This window comes from Propithecus coquereli, unplaced genomic scaffold (assembly GCF_000956105.1).
Source record: "Propithecus coquereli isolate 6110/MARCELLA unplaced genomic scaffold, Pcoq_1.0 Scaffold544, whole genome shotgun sequence".
Classification (NCBI taxonomy): Eukaryota; Metazoa; Chordata; class Mammalia; order Primates; family Indriidae; genus Propithecus; species Propithecus coquereli.
In genome coordinates this window covers 1083560-1098850 of record NW_012151330.1, presented here as the reverse complement: position 1 = coordinate 1098850, position 15291 = coordinate 1083560, and the positions used below count along the sequence as shown (strand labels likewise).

Genomic DNA, 15291 nt, shown 5'->3' with positions numbered 1-15291 from the left:
CAGCCAGACGGAGGAGGGAGGTGTCCACATCAGACCTCCCTCACACCACAGTGGGGAAGCCGCCCACACAGAAATGGGGGTGACACTCAGCTGGGGCTCGTGATGGGGGTCCAGAGTGCCACATGCAGAGGGGGCGGGACAGAGGGCACCTCCTTCTCAGGTCCCAGGGGAGACAGGTGGCTGAGGGCTCAGAGCAGAGCGGCAGGTGGCCAGGTCCAGGGGCTCTTGCCAAGCTGGGGTCTGCCAGGGCGTCCCTGAGCTCTGACGGGGCTTCCTTGAGCCTGGTTCTCCAAACAGTCCATGAGGGAGCATGCAGGTGGGAAAGAGAATTTAAAAATGGGGCCGAATACCTTCCAGGTCTTTTTCTCCGGGATTTAGCAATTCTACCAGATGGACAAAGACAGACAACCCCCAGGCAGTGCCCTCTCACTTCCCTGCCCACAGGGCACTCCGGTCCTTCCGGAATGTGCCCTCAAGCCCGGATGGGTGACGCACTGTGCGCAGTTCCCTGACCCCCTGGAGCCGTGTGCAGGGTCTGGGCTGACTGATCTTCCACCCGAGGGAGCAGCGAGGGAGGCGTTCGGATGGCGCCAACTCATGGCTGTGTGAGGGTCTCTCTCTGCAGGCCGTTCAGAAAGTCGAGCAAAATGAGGTTCAGTCGGAGCCCAAAGCTCGCAGCTGGCCGTGCTGTCTGCACCGTTAGCCACGCCCAGTCTTTCTGCTCCTTGTGGAAACCTGTGCCCTGCCGGCCGGTCGGGTCCTCGGAGGCGCAGGACCCGCTGGCGTCTCGGGACATCACCGCAGTCTGTAGCCAGCAGACCTCCCACACAGAGGTGCCGGACTGGGGGCAAAGCTGATTCCACTGGAGCTGACAAACCGCATCTCCCCTGGGGAGTTCTGAGGGGGCTGCCACGTGGGAACAGGCAGCCTCCCACCCTCTCCACCGGCAGAGGTCTTCCTGGCCGGCAAGGATTTGACGTTATCCCCTCCTAGGCCCCTCTGAGGCCAGAGTTTGGCTGGTGGGGGCATCAGCTTCCTCAGCGTTGGTGGGGGGCTGTCAGGACCCACGAGCTCCGGAAGCTCAGCTGCCCCAACCAAACCGGCTCAGAGTTTCAGCTTAACTTGGCGTGAGCCGGCTTGGAAGGGCGGAGAGCCTGCCGTGTTGGTTTCCTGGGGCTGCCGTAACTAACTAAGGACCACAAACTATGGCTTAAGACAACAGAAATTCATTCTCTCTGGTCCTGCCAGCTGGGAAGTCCAAAGTCCGGGAGTTGAGGGCTGCGCTCCCTCCAGAGCTTCCAGGGGAGGGTCCTTCCCGCCTTCTCCAGCTGCGGTGGCTCCTGGTGTTCCGTGATTGCGGCCTCATCTCTCCAACCTCTGCCTCTGTTGTCACGTGGTCTCCTCTGCGTCTGCATCCAGCCTTCCCCTTTACTTATAAGGACACCAGTCATCTTGGAATTAGGGCCAACCCAACCCAATACGTCTCCAACTGTAATTCGATTACGCAGGCAAACACACTATTTCCAAATTTTCACAGGTTCCTGGTGGATGTGAATTTTGGGGAGACACTGTTCAACCCAAAGGTTCCCAGAGCTTGGTGTCAGCTGACTTATTTTCCCCAAAGGCGGGTACCCTGAGAGGTTTCCACTTCTGTTCTGCTCCTCTGCGCTATGAGGTTGTAGGGACACAGTGGGGGACAGAGCAGGCAGGATCACCCTCCTGAGAAGGCAGGCCAGCTTCTAAGCCCTATAGTTCCGGCGCAGCTGGGGAGGGGACCAGCCTGAGGGTCAGCCAGAGCCTGCCACGTGGGAGAGGCTGCTGAGGGCGGTGCCCCAGCTGGAGACCTGGGGACGGAGACGGGCCGTGGGGGCGTGAGCCGGAGCCACAGGGCTTGCTGAATGTTTGAAGGGGAGTTGGGGACACTGAGAGAGGGTGGCCACATTGGGGACACCGTCCCAGAGAGCAGCTGTGGCTGGGGTAGGGACTTGGAAATGGGGCTGCTGTCTCTCCCAGGCCAGACTCCTCCCTGGCTGCCCTGGGCTCTCAGGCTCCCGGGTTGGGGGCTGCAGTCTGTGCCCCACCCCTGGCCTTGACCAGCTGACCACGAGGGGGTCCTGGCCGTGCCCCCTCCATCTGGGGTTGCGAGGAGGCTGTGGGTGCCCGAGAACACCATGCCATGCCCCTACTCCCACACCCCGCGTGTGGGCCCCAATGCCTGCTCCGCTGCCCGCCGGATCCCGCGATGTTTCCCAGGCAACTGACTCAATACAGCCTGTCTGCCTGGCACTCCTGCACCCCGCAAATGCCGCTGTGCCTGGCTCCCAGCAGGCTTGCCTGCTTGGCACCCACAGGCCGGCAGGTGTGGCCGAGCACAGTCCTCTGCCCGGCCGCGTCAGCAGACCGCTCTGGCGGCGGAGGCAGCCCAGGCCTCTTGGCCGTCCTCACTGGCTTTCGGGCACTGCCAGGGCACCCTGCGTGCGGGCCGTGCCGGTTTGCCACATGGTGCGGGGTGGAGGCAGCCAAGTGCCGCGAGCATGCGCCCAGGCGTGCCCGTGCGCTGCAGGTTCATTGGGAAGTTGGGAGGCTGTGCTGCCCTCTGGGCTGGTCACAGCCACCGCCTCAGGTCCGTGACTGTCTCAAGTGGAGTTTCAGGGTGGACTGATGGCTTTGCAGGGTGGGGTGATGGCAGAACTAACCGCAGGAAATCAAAAGATGGTGTGGGGAAGCCAGTGGGGCTCAGACAGCCCCAGTCTGGCCGACAGGTTTTGCCCAGCCCGGTGGCTGACCGCCCTGCCTTGGCATCCAGGCTGGCAGGGAGCTCCCGCTGAGACCCTGGGGGTCAGCACTGGACAGAGACAGCCCTGCCCCCAGGGTGGGGGTGGGGGGGGCACGAGGATGCTGTCGCTGAGACACTTGCTTCTTGGCAGGGGGAGGTTGGGGAGGGATGGCCCCCTGACGTGCTGGCAGTGGGCCTCACCTCGGTGCTGGGACCAGCTCTCGGGCATCCTGGCTGGTCACGCACAAACGCAGCGTGGGTGGTGGGGGCGGCCACAGAGCGCAAGGGCCCCGGGCGGCCAGTGTGCCAGTGCGGCCGGGGCTCTGACCCCCCGCCCCCCAGCACTTTCCACTTCACCCGCGGGGAGCCTTCCCCAAAAGGCTGACATGTTCTTTTGTAAACATGATTTCTGGCTTGTAAAAAACTTGTTTCCGCAGTGCAAGCGTCAGTCCCAACCAGAAATTATTTTCCAATAAAGCTAAACTCCCTGTCACCACAGCAGATGGCTCAGAAAAAGTCAGTCTTTTCCTCACCTCAACTTGAAAACTTCCACCTCCACACCTACCCCGGCCTGCTCATAGCTTGGAGACAGCTGGGACCAGCGGGTTTGTCAGAGGGTCTCAGAGTGGCCGGTCCCCATGCAGGCCCTAGGCGAGTGGGAGGGGATTGAGGGCAGGACTTCCCAAAAGTGGAACCTGCCATGTGCCCAGAGCAGGGGTTACCCCAGTCTGTCATCTGTGGCAGCGTCCCAGGCCGTATGGGACGCACAGGTCCTCCCACCCAGAAGGCCCCTGTTCGGGAGCAGCAGCTGCCCACACAGGTGTCCCTCGTAGGTTCCTGCAGGCCACTGTGTGTCTTTCCTCCAGGAGCAGGGAAGAGGCCTGAGGTCCCCAATCTGTGCCCAAGGGACCCAGAGCAGGGCAAGATAAGGGCACCAGGAGAGGAGGAGGGGGCGGGTCCACCAATGGACCCTGGGGTGGGGGAGCCAGGGGGAGGACGGGAGAGGAGGGCATGGGTACGACGCCCCACACGGCCCGAGGGCTGAGCAGATGCTCCCATGGTCACTGGCCTTCCTCCCACCTTGGAAAGCTGGGACCAGTCCTCCTGGAAGTCCCCAAGGTCCCCTTGCAGAAGCTTGGTGACACTTCCAGAAAAGGCCCTAAAGCTCTGAGGCTGAAGCCAGGGTCAGCCGGGGCCGGTCAGCTGGCACCTGCAGTGTGTTCGACACAGGACCTAGGAGCCCCCCACACATGGGCTTCTCTCACCTGAGAGCAGGCCCAGCCCCAAGGCTAGCATTCTGGAGGGTGCGTACACATGACCCGGGGCAGGTGAGGAGGGGCCCAGGGCTGGGAGCCCAGCAGGAGGTGCCCAGCACAGCCTGGAAGCTGCCAGGGTTGGGTGGGGCAGAAACGGCCAAGGACTCCCAGAGTCCTGGAGTGACGCCTGGCAGTGGCCCCTGACGCCCGCCCCTGCAGACCCCGGTCCCAGGGAGAGCAGGAGCACCCCAGGGCCCGGCGTGGCGGGGGAGGCAGGCTGGGCGCAGGTGCTGGGCACAGCCCGGAGCTGCCAGGGTGCCTGGGCATCTGCTGCCACCAAGTGGCAGACTTGAGGCACGCCTGGTGGGAGAGCGGGAGGGGACGGGGTGCAGGGGGCCCTTACCTGCCCCCGCGCCCTGGCCTCTGGCCCAGGCCCCCGGGAGCCACCTGGACTCGGTCGCTGCGGTGTTTCTCTGGGCTGAGGAACCGCGCCCTCGTGTCGTGGGAGGCGCGGCGGCAGGGGCGGACCGCGCTCTAGCTTGACCTCTGGGCCCGCGCCCCTCTGCCCGGAGGTGGCTCCCGCCCGCCCCCACTGCGCGGGAGGAAGGAAGCCCGGCCTCAGTTTCCCCAAAGGCTGGGGTCAGGACACTTTGGGCTGCGGCAGCACCGCTGAGAAGATTTAGTTTCCCTGCCCGAGGTGGGCGGGGCGTCCGGGGCGGGGTCTGTCTTGGAGGGCGGGGCCTGTCTGGGGCGTGGTCTGCCTTAGGGGGCGGGACTTGCCAGGCGGGGCGGGGCTGGGCTGGCCAGGCCGTGGCGGGTCCGTCCGGGCGGGGCGGGATCTGTGTTGGGGGCGGGGCTGGCCGCGCGGGTCCACTTCCGGAAGACGCGCCTGGGCTGATGGCGGCGGCGCGGGAGCCGCGGCTGAGGCTGAGCCGCCGGAGGCCGCCGTCTGGAGACGGGTGAGGCCGAGATGGGGGTTGCGGCCCGGGGGGGCGCAGGGCGCGGCCAGGGTGGGGCCTGGGGCCCCCCGCCGAGCTGAGGCCGAGTCTCGCTCCCACGTGCTTCTCGGACCCCCCGCCCTCTCCCGGGCCGCGCCCGCTTCTCCCCTTGAGCTCCGCCCCGGCCCCCACGCCGAGCCCCCGGTCACCCCTCCCCTCAGCCCCGGGCCCAGCCCCGTCCCCTCCCGAGAGTGTCCCTGAGCTCCCCGCCCCACGCTGAGCCTCCACCCCGTCCGCCGCAGGCCCCAGGGCGGCTGCTCCTGGCTTCTCCGGGGGGACGGCGGCGAGAGCGAGCGGCTCTGGGCCGAGCTGCTGCGCACGGTGAGTCCCGACCTGACGCTGGACGTCGAGCTGCCGCCGCTGCCTGCCCGCCCCGGCCAGGTGCGCCCCCTGCGCTCGCGGGGGGGGGCGGTTTCTCCGGCCAGGGGGCGGCCGTGGCGCCGCTGGGCAAGGCCCGACGACCCCCTGTTTGACAGGAGTCCGGGGGCAGCCCGGAGCGCGCGGCGCCCCCCGAGGTCTTCACAGTCGGACCCAAGACCTTCTCCTGGACGCCCTTTCCGCCGGCCCCGGGGGGCCCCGGCCGCCTTTACGGGCCTCTTCGCGGGGCAGGACGATGTCTGGAGTCCCCTACCAGGTCCCCCCAAGTACACCCGGCGCCCGAGCCCTGTGGGACCCCCAGCGCAGAGGAGCAGCCTGCAGTGGAGGGGGCACCGGCCCTGCAGAGCTGCCCGATGTGCCAGCAGGAGTTCGCCTCTGGGTGAGTGAGCCCCCTCCTGCCCCCGGCTGCCCCACCGCCCAGTGCCGGGTGACCCCAGCCGTGTTTGGAAAACTAAGAGGGTGACTTTTATATGTTTTATTTACCTTTTATTTTTTTTGAGACAGGGTCTTACTCTGTGGCCTGCCAGAGTGCAGTGGTGTCCTCATAGTTCACTGCAATCTCCAGCACCTGGGCTCAAGTGATCCTCCTGCCTCGGCCACCCAAAGCGCTCTAGGATTACAGGCGTGCACATTTCTATGTGTAAAATCACATTTCACACATAGAAAGTTGGCTTAGTACAGTGACTGCGCTTGTGCAGGGGCTGGCTGTCACAGGTTTGGGGGTCTACCCACTCCCCGCCTTCTGGGGCCCTGTGGATGGCGTAGAGCCCGAGACAGTGCAGGAGGGCAGGGAGCGCTAACCACGGTCCACCTGCCCTTCCAGGTGGCTGGTGGTGTCTAGGGACAAGCTAGGCTGTGGGTCACTGCAGCTTCCTATTTAAATAGCCACACGAATACCTTTCCGGCGGTGGTTTATAGGTTTTAAAAGGAAGACTTTGTTTTTCTTGTCTGGGGATGCTTTTTGTCAGTTTTAAAATCCAATACGTCTTTTCATAGGTATTTTTTAAGTAAGGGAGAATAGAACCTGGTTTCGCTGAGACGTTAAACCCAAACTGGCAGCATGTGGGCCTGGGGCCTTGCTGGGACAGCTGGTCACTGTGGGCGTGGCCCTTCCGCGTGGGCTTCCACTGGGAGTCGCGGCCGAGGACAGGGTTTTGGGGTCAGGAGAGCTCGAGCGAACTTGGCAGTTCTTGACGAGGTGGTTGAGCTGATGGGCCGTAGGGTGCAGATTCCGTGTGGCCAGAAGACCGGATGCTTAAGCTCTGCCCTGTGTCCCTGTCTTACAGGAGCAAAAACAGCCAGGGAAGGGGTGTGGATTCCAGGGTTAGAGCTGAGTATAACAAAAAACAAATCAAAACAAAAGCACGAAAAGATCAAATCAGTTGTCAAAATGTACGGCACAAAACCCACACAGGAAGATCTTTACATGGTATGGTGCTTGCCCAGAGATGAGCTCCCCAGACTAACGTCAAATCGGTGCCTCCAAAATGTGACATTTTATGGGGACCAAGCCCTTAAGGGCTGAGTGTTGCAGGTGAACTCAGTAACCTGGATGGGCACCCTGCCCATCTGCATTCACACCTGGACGGCTCAGGGAAGTGTGTGTGGGGGTGTCCCCAGGTGGGGTCCCATGTGGGTGAAGCCACAGCCCCATAAGTGGGGCTTGGTGGGAGGCTTGGCGCCGCGTCCAGGGCCTGGGCAAAGTGCCCTGAGCATCCTGGCAGCCCCAGCGCCTGCCGCAGCACCTGAGAATTTGCAGAATGTTTCTAGATGAAGCGTCTCAGGCACACACCTCAGGATGTTTGTTTTGTGATCTTTGAAAACTGCAAATGCTGGCTCACTTGCTGATCACAAGGAGTGTTTTTTAAACCTGTGAAGCCTTCTTGATTCTTACTCAGCAGAAGAAACACCAGGACAGAAGATATGGCTGGAAGCCCTGGGGAGAAATTCACTCTTGGCAGAAGTCCCCGAGGTTCCTGACGCTGTCAGGGTGCCAGGCCAGGCCTCTCCTCCCACGGAGGGTCTTTTGTCTCTGGGTCATTTGCATTTCTAGATAGTCTAAAAATAAGACTCTGAAGACAGGGACATTCAAGAAGAAAGTTCCCTTTTTGAGCTCTCTAAGCAGTTGCGTGAAGGCTTGGCAGACTGCCTCCGTTTTTCCAAAGTAGGTGTCAGTGAAGCTGGGCCCAGGTCTTAGCGTGCCTGGAATCTTCTAGCACATTCTTCCATTTGATTGTAAAGGAGAGCCAGTACTTCAGCCGGAACTCACACCCCCGAGGCTGTGGCTGGGTGGGGAAATGACTCGTCCCATGTCCTCAGGGTGCCTTGGACCCAGACGTGGGTGTTGGTCAAGACTAGGATGCGGGGCAAGGAGGCCGTGGGATGTCTGGCATGGCAGCTGGACACAGCCTAGCACTGCCGTCTTGTCTCACAGGGGACCCTGCTCACCCCAGACCCCTTTAGAGGGTGAGCTTGGAGACTTGGTGTAGGAGGACGACCTCACCTGGGAAAGCTTCAGTGTTTCCCAGGTCACCCAGAGGACACTTTATTCATAAGTGTGACAGGACAGCTAAATACTGGATTTGACAAGCCATGCGTTTGTCATGTGTTCTTCTTCCCTTTGAGGTCCACTTGCTAGGCCAGGCGCGGTGGCTCACGCCTGTAATCCTAGCACTCTGGGAGGCCGAGGTGGGAGGATCGCTTGAGCTCAGGAGTTCGAGACCAGCCTGAGCAAGAGCAAGACCCGTCTCTACTAAAAATAGAAAAATTAGCTGGGCATGGTGGCGCATGCCTGTAGTCCCAGCTACTCGGGAGGCTGAGGCAGGAGGATCGCTTGAGCCCAGGAGTTAGAGGTTGCTGTGAGCTAGGCTGACGCCATGGCACTCACCTGGGCAATAGAGTGAGACTGTGTCTCCAAAAAAAAAAAAAAAAGGTCCATTTGCTACCGTCTTTGCACATTCCGTGCATTTTCTGATGGCTGTGAGTCACACAGGCAGTTGAGGAAGACAGGCCCGTCGATGAAGGTCCCGAAAACCAGCACCTGGTTCTGTCCCTGTTGGTTCAGCGAGGCCCTGGCTTGGTCCTTGGGATTTTAACAGCTTCAAGGCCCTCGCACTGCCGGGTGCTGCCACACTGTGACCCTGTTCGCACTCAGAAGGCAGTGGCGGGTCCCGGGCTGAGCCACCACGTTCTGCACAGGGCTGGCCTGTCCACATGGTGGGGCTTGGATGTGTCCAGGAGGCAGAAGCCCAGCTAGGAAGCAGGTCAGGTGGAAACAAAGCTCTTTTATTGTGGATCGAGGCCCGAGGCATCTCAGAGCGCCCCCCACTGAGGGACACTGCCTGGAAGCCCCTGCACAGGTTGACCTAGGTCCAGATCTTAGAACCTTCTGGCAGCCTGGAGAGAGTATGCGGGGGGAGGGGCCGGTTCCAAGGATGGACTGAAGCTTGAAAGTCTCAGACAGGCTGAGTGGTCCTTGGGGACTTCACACTGCACTGAGCAGGGTCTGCCAAGGCCAAGAGGGCAGCTGAAGGCCGCAGGGCTGCACCAGGCGTCGGGGGCAGAGTCCTGCACCCCCAGTGCAGGTGGGGACCCTCTGGCCATGGCCTGGAGAAGGCTCGAGGCCGTGCGGGTGGGGTGCCCGAGCCACAGGGATGCAGGGCAGAGCCCAAGGGAGAGAGGCAGGCTGGCGGGCGGGTGCAGGGAGGTTGCTGCCGACCGCCTGGTGGACCTAGCTGCTGGGGGGTACCCAGCAGTGTGCAGGGGACTGTCACTCTGACGGGGCACTGACCATTTGGCCTCCAGCAAGGTCTGAGCCCACCATCTTGGCCGCAGTCGCCCACAGCCCCAGGCCTGGTCCCAGCATCCGCCGAGTGCCCTGGCTCCGCCACCCTCTGGGGGGTCACAGCCAGGAGCCGACCACCTGCCAGCCTCAAGTGCACCTTGCCTTGCCCTGGCCTGGGGACGGTCATTCCTGACCTTCTCTCCTTGGGCTGCTGACAGGGCTGGAGGAGGCCAGGGCTGGGCAGTGCCTGTCCTGACAGGCGGGGGGCGAACCAGCAGGTCTCAGGTGGGTTTCCTCCTGCTGCCCCTGCCTGGCCAGCCACTGCCATGCCCACCGGAGAGGTGCAGGGCGATGTGCGGCATCACAGGGCAGTGGCCTCGCACTCAGTCAGCTGAGTCCCAGTCCGTAGCGGGGCTCGGTCCTGAGCTGCAGGACCACCTTCCACCCAGGTCTGCCACCCGGGCCTCAGCCTCTCAAGTGGGCGCAGCCCCCCTGCCGGCCCCTTCCCTCTTTTCCTCTCTAGCGGCAGCACCCGGGGTGGGGGGCCTGGAGGTGCCCTTCCTGCCGCTGGCACTCCTCAGGGTGGCCAAGCGACTGTCTCCTCTCCCTGCAGGCTGACCCAGCTGGACATCGACAGCCACCTCGCTCAGTGCCTGGCAGAAAGCACCGAAGACATGGCGTGGTGAGCAGCAGGGCTGCCAGAGCCGCCCGGACACGGGGCCGGCCTCACTCCCCGCAGCCCCTGCTCTCGGGCGTGCACATCAGAACGGGTCGTCCGTGCCTCTTCGTGCTGATGCTGCAGCATTGGCTTCCTCTGCTTTTCTGATGCTGGTGTCAGGGCTGATTTGTCCCAGTAAGGTCAGAAAATCAACAGGCAAGTAAGTTGAAACCCGTTCATGCCGCAGACGCAGTCGGACAGGCAGACTGGCTTGGGCAGCGCATTTTCCTAACGGGGAGGACAGACGTGCGCAGCTCACGTCTCACCGCTGTTTTACTTCACTTCCGGAAGTGAACTCTCGTCCGTCGTGCAGCTGCACGTGCTTGGCAGGAGGTGAAGACGCGGTCGCTGTGCCCTGGGTGTGAGTGCCGAAGTCCTCACCCCAAGGCGATGGTGTTGGGGCCTTGGGACACATCGGGTCACGGGGGTGGAACCTCGTGGCGGGGTCCGAGGGCTCTCTCCCCTGTCCATTCAGAGCATACCGCAAGTAGGCGCCGTCCCCGGCCCAGAAGTGGCCCCACCAGAACCGAGAGAGGTGAGCCCTGTCCACGGTGGCGTGTTAGCACTGAGCTAACTCAGATGCCTCCTGGGGCTCTGGGACCTCAGCGCTGACTGGCCGGGACTTGGACGCAGCCTCTCCTCAGACAGGGCGTCCTGGGGGCCCCGGCAGTGGGCGCCTCTTCTGGCGAGGCTGGCGGTAGGGCGCAGAACGGGCAAGTGCGCGTCTTTGGGCGGTTTCCCGCCAGGGCTGTTCGCCACGGGTCCTGCAGAGCCAGGCTTGGGGCCGGCTCGGCACCCGTCCCTGGGTGCCTGTCACGGGCATCTGCCAGGGCAGCAGCCGGGGGAGGCAGGCACCATGTGAGAGCCCAGGGTTAACGCCCAAATCCCTGTTCTCCTGTCCGATGCGGCTTCCTGCAGCCGTGAAGACAGGAGGAGCCTACGGGCGCGTTGCTCAGCGAAGGCAACTGGCCTGGGAAGACCACGCTGCGCGATTCCAGCTCCGCGTCGTTCCGGAAAAGGCAAAGTGCGGAGACAGCACAGAGGTCCGCAGCTGCAGCGTGTGTGGGAGGATGGCCGCGTGGGGACAGTGAAGCTCCAGGGTGGGCCGCGGTGGTCGATCCGCATCCAAACCCACAGTCCTGTCACCAGGTGAAGCCTGTGTGAACCGTGGTCTCGGTGACCGTGACGTGTCCGTGTAGGGTCACCACTGTGACAGACACACCCTCGGGCACGTGGGAACGCGCTGTACCTTCCACCCAATTTTGCCGTGAGCCTAAAACCGCTGTAAACAAATTAAAGTCTATTTAAGAAAATGGCTTCAAAAACCTTTACTTAGCAACATCTCCTTTTAACAAAAATAACAACAATGTAAGCATTTTCATTGAAGTCTTTAATGTGCAAGAATACGAGCGCCCTCGGCCGTTGGGGCGGGAGTGCACGGGGAGGGCCGCCGGCGGCGGGCTCCGCTGACGCACTGTACAAACCGCGCCCGTGGGCGCCGCTTCACCATCGTTAGGTCCCCAGAGTTCCCACGCCCCATCGCGACACGTCGTGGCCAGGGCTGTCTGCCAACGTCAGAGGTTTTGGCTTTCAGCCCACACTGCGTCCATCCTCTGCTTTAATTTATGAAACGAACCTCTGTATATAAACATCGCCCCTCTGGTGGGCACAGTTATCAGCCACGCATTTTGCGCGTGAGCCGCCAGGCTGGTGCCCTGCGAGCTGTCGGCAACGCGGCAGTATTTAAGGAAAACGTCTCATGGTAACGCGTCAAGGGCCCCGGAACAGACCCATCGGGCGCAGGGGGCTGGTGGAAAGCAGTTTGCTTGTTGACGCCTTCTTGGCAGGGTCCCAGCAGCTCCGCTCCCCACAGCCCTCAGACCAGGGCCTGGCTACCTGCGCGTCCCCACACCGGGCACCCCGGCCAGACCCGGCAGTCGGCTCAGGGGCCCTGCTCTGCGGCTCCGAACTTCAGTCTTTGGAGCAGGTCTCGCTGGTTGGAGTGGGTGTCCTGGCGGAAACACGTCTCCGTGCGTGAGCGCTGCTGCGCCGCCCAGAAGTCCAGGCTGGGGTGGGGGGGCCCAGAAACCTGCACGGCCTGGTGGGACCTGGGCAGCGGGAGGGGGAGGTCAGAGGAGCGCCCAGCGCTTGGCGTTCTTGTCCTAGCACCTTGGGGCCTGGGTGTGAACCTGCCACGTCCTGCTCAGCGCCAGGCGCGGCATGGGACCTGAGAAACCCGAGTGCCGGGAGGCGGGGGCAGGACCACAGCGTCGGCCTCGCAGCTTCGATTTTTGTGCCATCACCTCCTCCCCCACGCCACCAGCCGCCGCGTGCAGTGAAGCTGCCCTCACGTGACACTCGGCCCACACCGCAGTCAAGGGAGCTTGAGGTCTCTGCAGCCAGCTGGGGGTCGCGTGGCATTTCCATGTGCACACACCAGGCCTGGAGCAGAGGCGGGAGGGGCCCTGTCACGAGGCGGCGTGGCCCTCTGTCCCGGGGAGCTCAGAAGAGGGCTCCTGCCACACCTGACAGCTAAGGGCTTAAAGAACCCCAGTAATCAACCTCTTTCCAGAAACCTTCAGTTCAGCTTTGTCAAGCTGTCCCTCCCCCTAAGGGGAGGAGGGCACCAGGGTCGAATCCCGGAGGGGGAGGTGTGCTTTCTCAGGGAGACGCAGCACGTCCGTGGGGTTCTAGATTTACTTCCTACTTTAAGGCTGGGGTCCGCCATACGTGTATCTTTTTACATTTCCTAATTCTGAGTATTGTATTACTGATAAAAATACTCTCCAAAAATCTAATACATAACACAAGACATCATGGAGGCACTGCTTAGTGTTTTCAGAAATATATTTTGTGCAGATTTAGTTTTCAATTTTTCTTTTTCTCTTTTTTTGGTCTACTGGTGCTTTGGTGAGCAACGCTTTAGAATCGTGATCCACTTTCCCCCGTGAGTCCAACCAGCTGGTCGGGACCAGCACTGCCCCCCTGGAGACGGTGTCCCCGCACCCTCCAGCTACAGCCGCGAGTCACACGCTCGGCAGGAAAATATTCAAACACTGACGGCAGGAACTTACCAGGATTTAGAAAATGTTCCGAATTTGTAAAAACTCTCCATTGCAGTGTATCCTGTAGGCACTTATACTCCCGTCCCAACCCCACACTCTGCTCACAAAACACAGCTCCTCCTGACGCGTGGGCTGCGTCTGGGACTTGGGCAGGTGCCACTCACGGAAAAAAGGCATGAGAGGGAAGCTTCGACATCACCGGTACATTTTATTCCTCGGGACATTACACGCTAACTTTCCTGGCGGAGCAGGTCAGTGCATCGAGTTCTGTTTCTGCGGAAAATGTGCACCTTCGAAAGTGTGTGACAGTCCCCCCTCGGACAGGGTCACCGCGGGTCCTCCACGACGCAGGCACAAGAAGCAAATTCCTCCAGCCCTCAGCCGGCCTGTCTGGGCCCGGACGCGAGAGACTGTTCTGCTCCGAGAGGTGCCCGCCGGATGCTTCGCTCCCTGGCCGCCCTCGGAGCCTGTGCCCAGCCTGGCATGCATATGCTTGGTTAAGGGTAAAGTTACAGGGTCAGTCACGTGTGTCCACGACAGGGACGCGCGGCCTCACACGGACTCCTCGGTGGACAGCAGCAGTGGGTTGATGTACTCAAAGCCTTCGAACTCAGACTGGTCGATTCTTTTGATGACGTCCCTGTAAGCAAAGCAAGGAGAAGGAAGAGCGCAGCCTGGGGTTCGCGTCCCCCGTGAGCGTCGCTGCCTGCGCGTAGGACGGAGTCCTCCCACCAGAGCCACGAGCGGCCGGGCCACCTGCCCAGCCGCAGGACTTACTCGTCGTCTGGGGTCAGCTGCACGGGCTCGCTGGTGAACTGCGTGTCAAAGTTGTCCAGACCGTAGTCGTCCGCGATCTGCGGCTGAAACGGAGGCAGGGCCTGCTTCTTCTCCAGCTTGGAAAACAACGCGAGAGGGACCAGGTGAGCGCCGGGCATCAACTCTACCAGATTCAGTTTTTTGCACGTACTTAAATCACAGAACGAATGGGAAGAAACAGTGTTTCAATCTGCCTTGGATTTGAATGCCAGTTCCTTTTTCTTAAAACAAAAATCTAGAAGATGGCCAAAGTCAGAAAAATTCCACTTGAGCTAAAAAATGCCTAAAGTGCAGGCTGTGCCGACACGCATCCGGGAGGGGCGGGAGCCCCAGCCACCCCCTCGGAAGCCTCCACGACATCCAGGGTCTGCACGCGGAGTGGCCACTGCCACTCAACCAGCCCAACGGGGGCTTTTTATATCTCGGGTCCCTGATCAAAAAGGCGCTGGGACTGGGCCACCACCCCCTGCCCACGCTGGTGCCGGATGAGACCCCGTCCTGTCGGGACCCGCTTCCCGTCCAAGCTGTGATCAGCCTGTTTCTGACCAGATACCGACTTTCCAAACCTCTAGATGCTGCTCTGCAGGAGACGCAGCAGGAACGGGCTTCTCAGGTCCCGACAGCCGCTGCCTGGCACAGGTGTGGCACCCACCACTCACATTCGGGGACACGGCCACTGGTACCCTCTCGTCTGCTGACCGGGTCTGAATGCGCCCCCCAAACTGATGGGCTGGAAACCGACTCCCAGGGCAACAGCATTGGGAGTGGGGCCCCTCCACCTCTGGCCTGTGAGGACACCGTCCCCCGGGCCCAGTGGTCAGGGCGCCACCTTGGGAGCAGAGACGCCAGTTCTGCTGGCACCTTGACCTCGGACTCCCGGCCCACGGCAAGGAGAAAGAAACTTCTGCTCCCTACGAAGTGCCCAATCTCAGGCGTCCTGCCAGCAGCACTAAGGGACGAGGACACACATCCTCCCGCTCACTCGCTCCTCTTGCTGCCTCTCGCTCGCACGTCCCGAGGTGTGTGCTGCGACCCCGTGCTGGGCTCCTTCCTAAGAACTGGGTCCAGTCTGTGAGCGGGAGACTCCGCCCCGCCTCGTGGAGCCAGCACGCGACAGGCCGGAGGGCAGGAGGACATCGCGTGCGGTCAGCTCCCTTCCACGCCAGCCACACGTGAGGCCGGGGAGCAAGGAAACGCAAGCTCGGAGCCGGCGCCCTCGCCGGTGGGGCAGCCTAGTTCCCGCGACATCACCAGGTCACCCAGGGGCCACCGCCTTCCCTCTGGGGGAGCCGGGAGAGCCCAGGCTCGGAAACCCCCCACCGCGTGGCCATCCCTGTCCGAGATGCTGGACCAGCCTACGGCCCGCCTGGCGGGGGAGCAGGGCCACGTCACGAACAAGGCCGTGATCTGCCTCTGCCCACCAGCCTCCTCCCTCCATCGTGGGGCCCAGAGTGGTCACGGACATTGATCGTAACAAAAGCCACAGTGGGAGTGGCATAC

At 62.1% G+C, this 15291-nt stretch overlaps 2 protein-coding genes across 2 annotated transcripts in view; one reads left to right on the top strand and one right to left on the bottom strand.

Annotated features, from left to right (window-relative positions):
- Nucleotides 1-4929: 4929 nt before the first annotated feature.
- Nucleotides 4930-11187, top strand: LOC105820938 (chromosome unknown open reading frame, human C1orf86). The gene is made up of 5 exons (XM_012657519.1): nt 4930-4991; nt 5273-5411; nt 5507-5787; nt 9806-9874; nt 10098-11187. Coding segments are annotated over exons 1-5 (552 nt in total). The 3' UTR covers nt 10099-11187.
- A 1980-nt stretch (nt 11188-13167) lies between these two features.
- Nucleotides 13168-15291, bottom strand: part of PRKCZ (protein kinase C, zeta) — a 118793-nt gene continuing 116669 nt past the window's right edge. Inside the window, exons 17-18 of the mRNA XM_012657518.1 lie at nt 13753-13868; nt 13168-13615 (exon numbers count right to left, since the gene is read on the bottom strand). Of these exons, the coding sequence (XP_012512972.1) occupies nt 13528-13615; nt 13753-13868 (204 nt within the window). The 3' untranslated portion in view covers nt 13168-13527. The remainder of the gene's footprint in view (nt 13616-13752; nt 13869-15291) is intronic.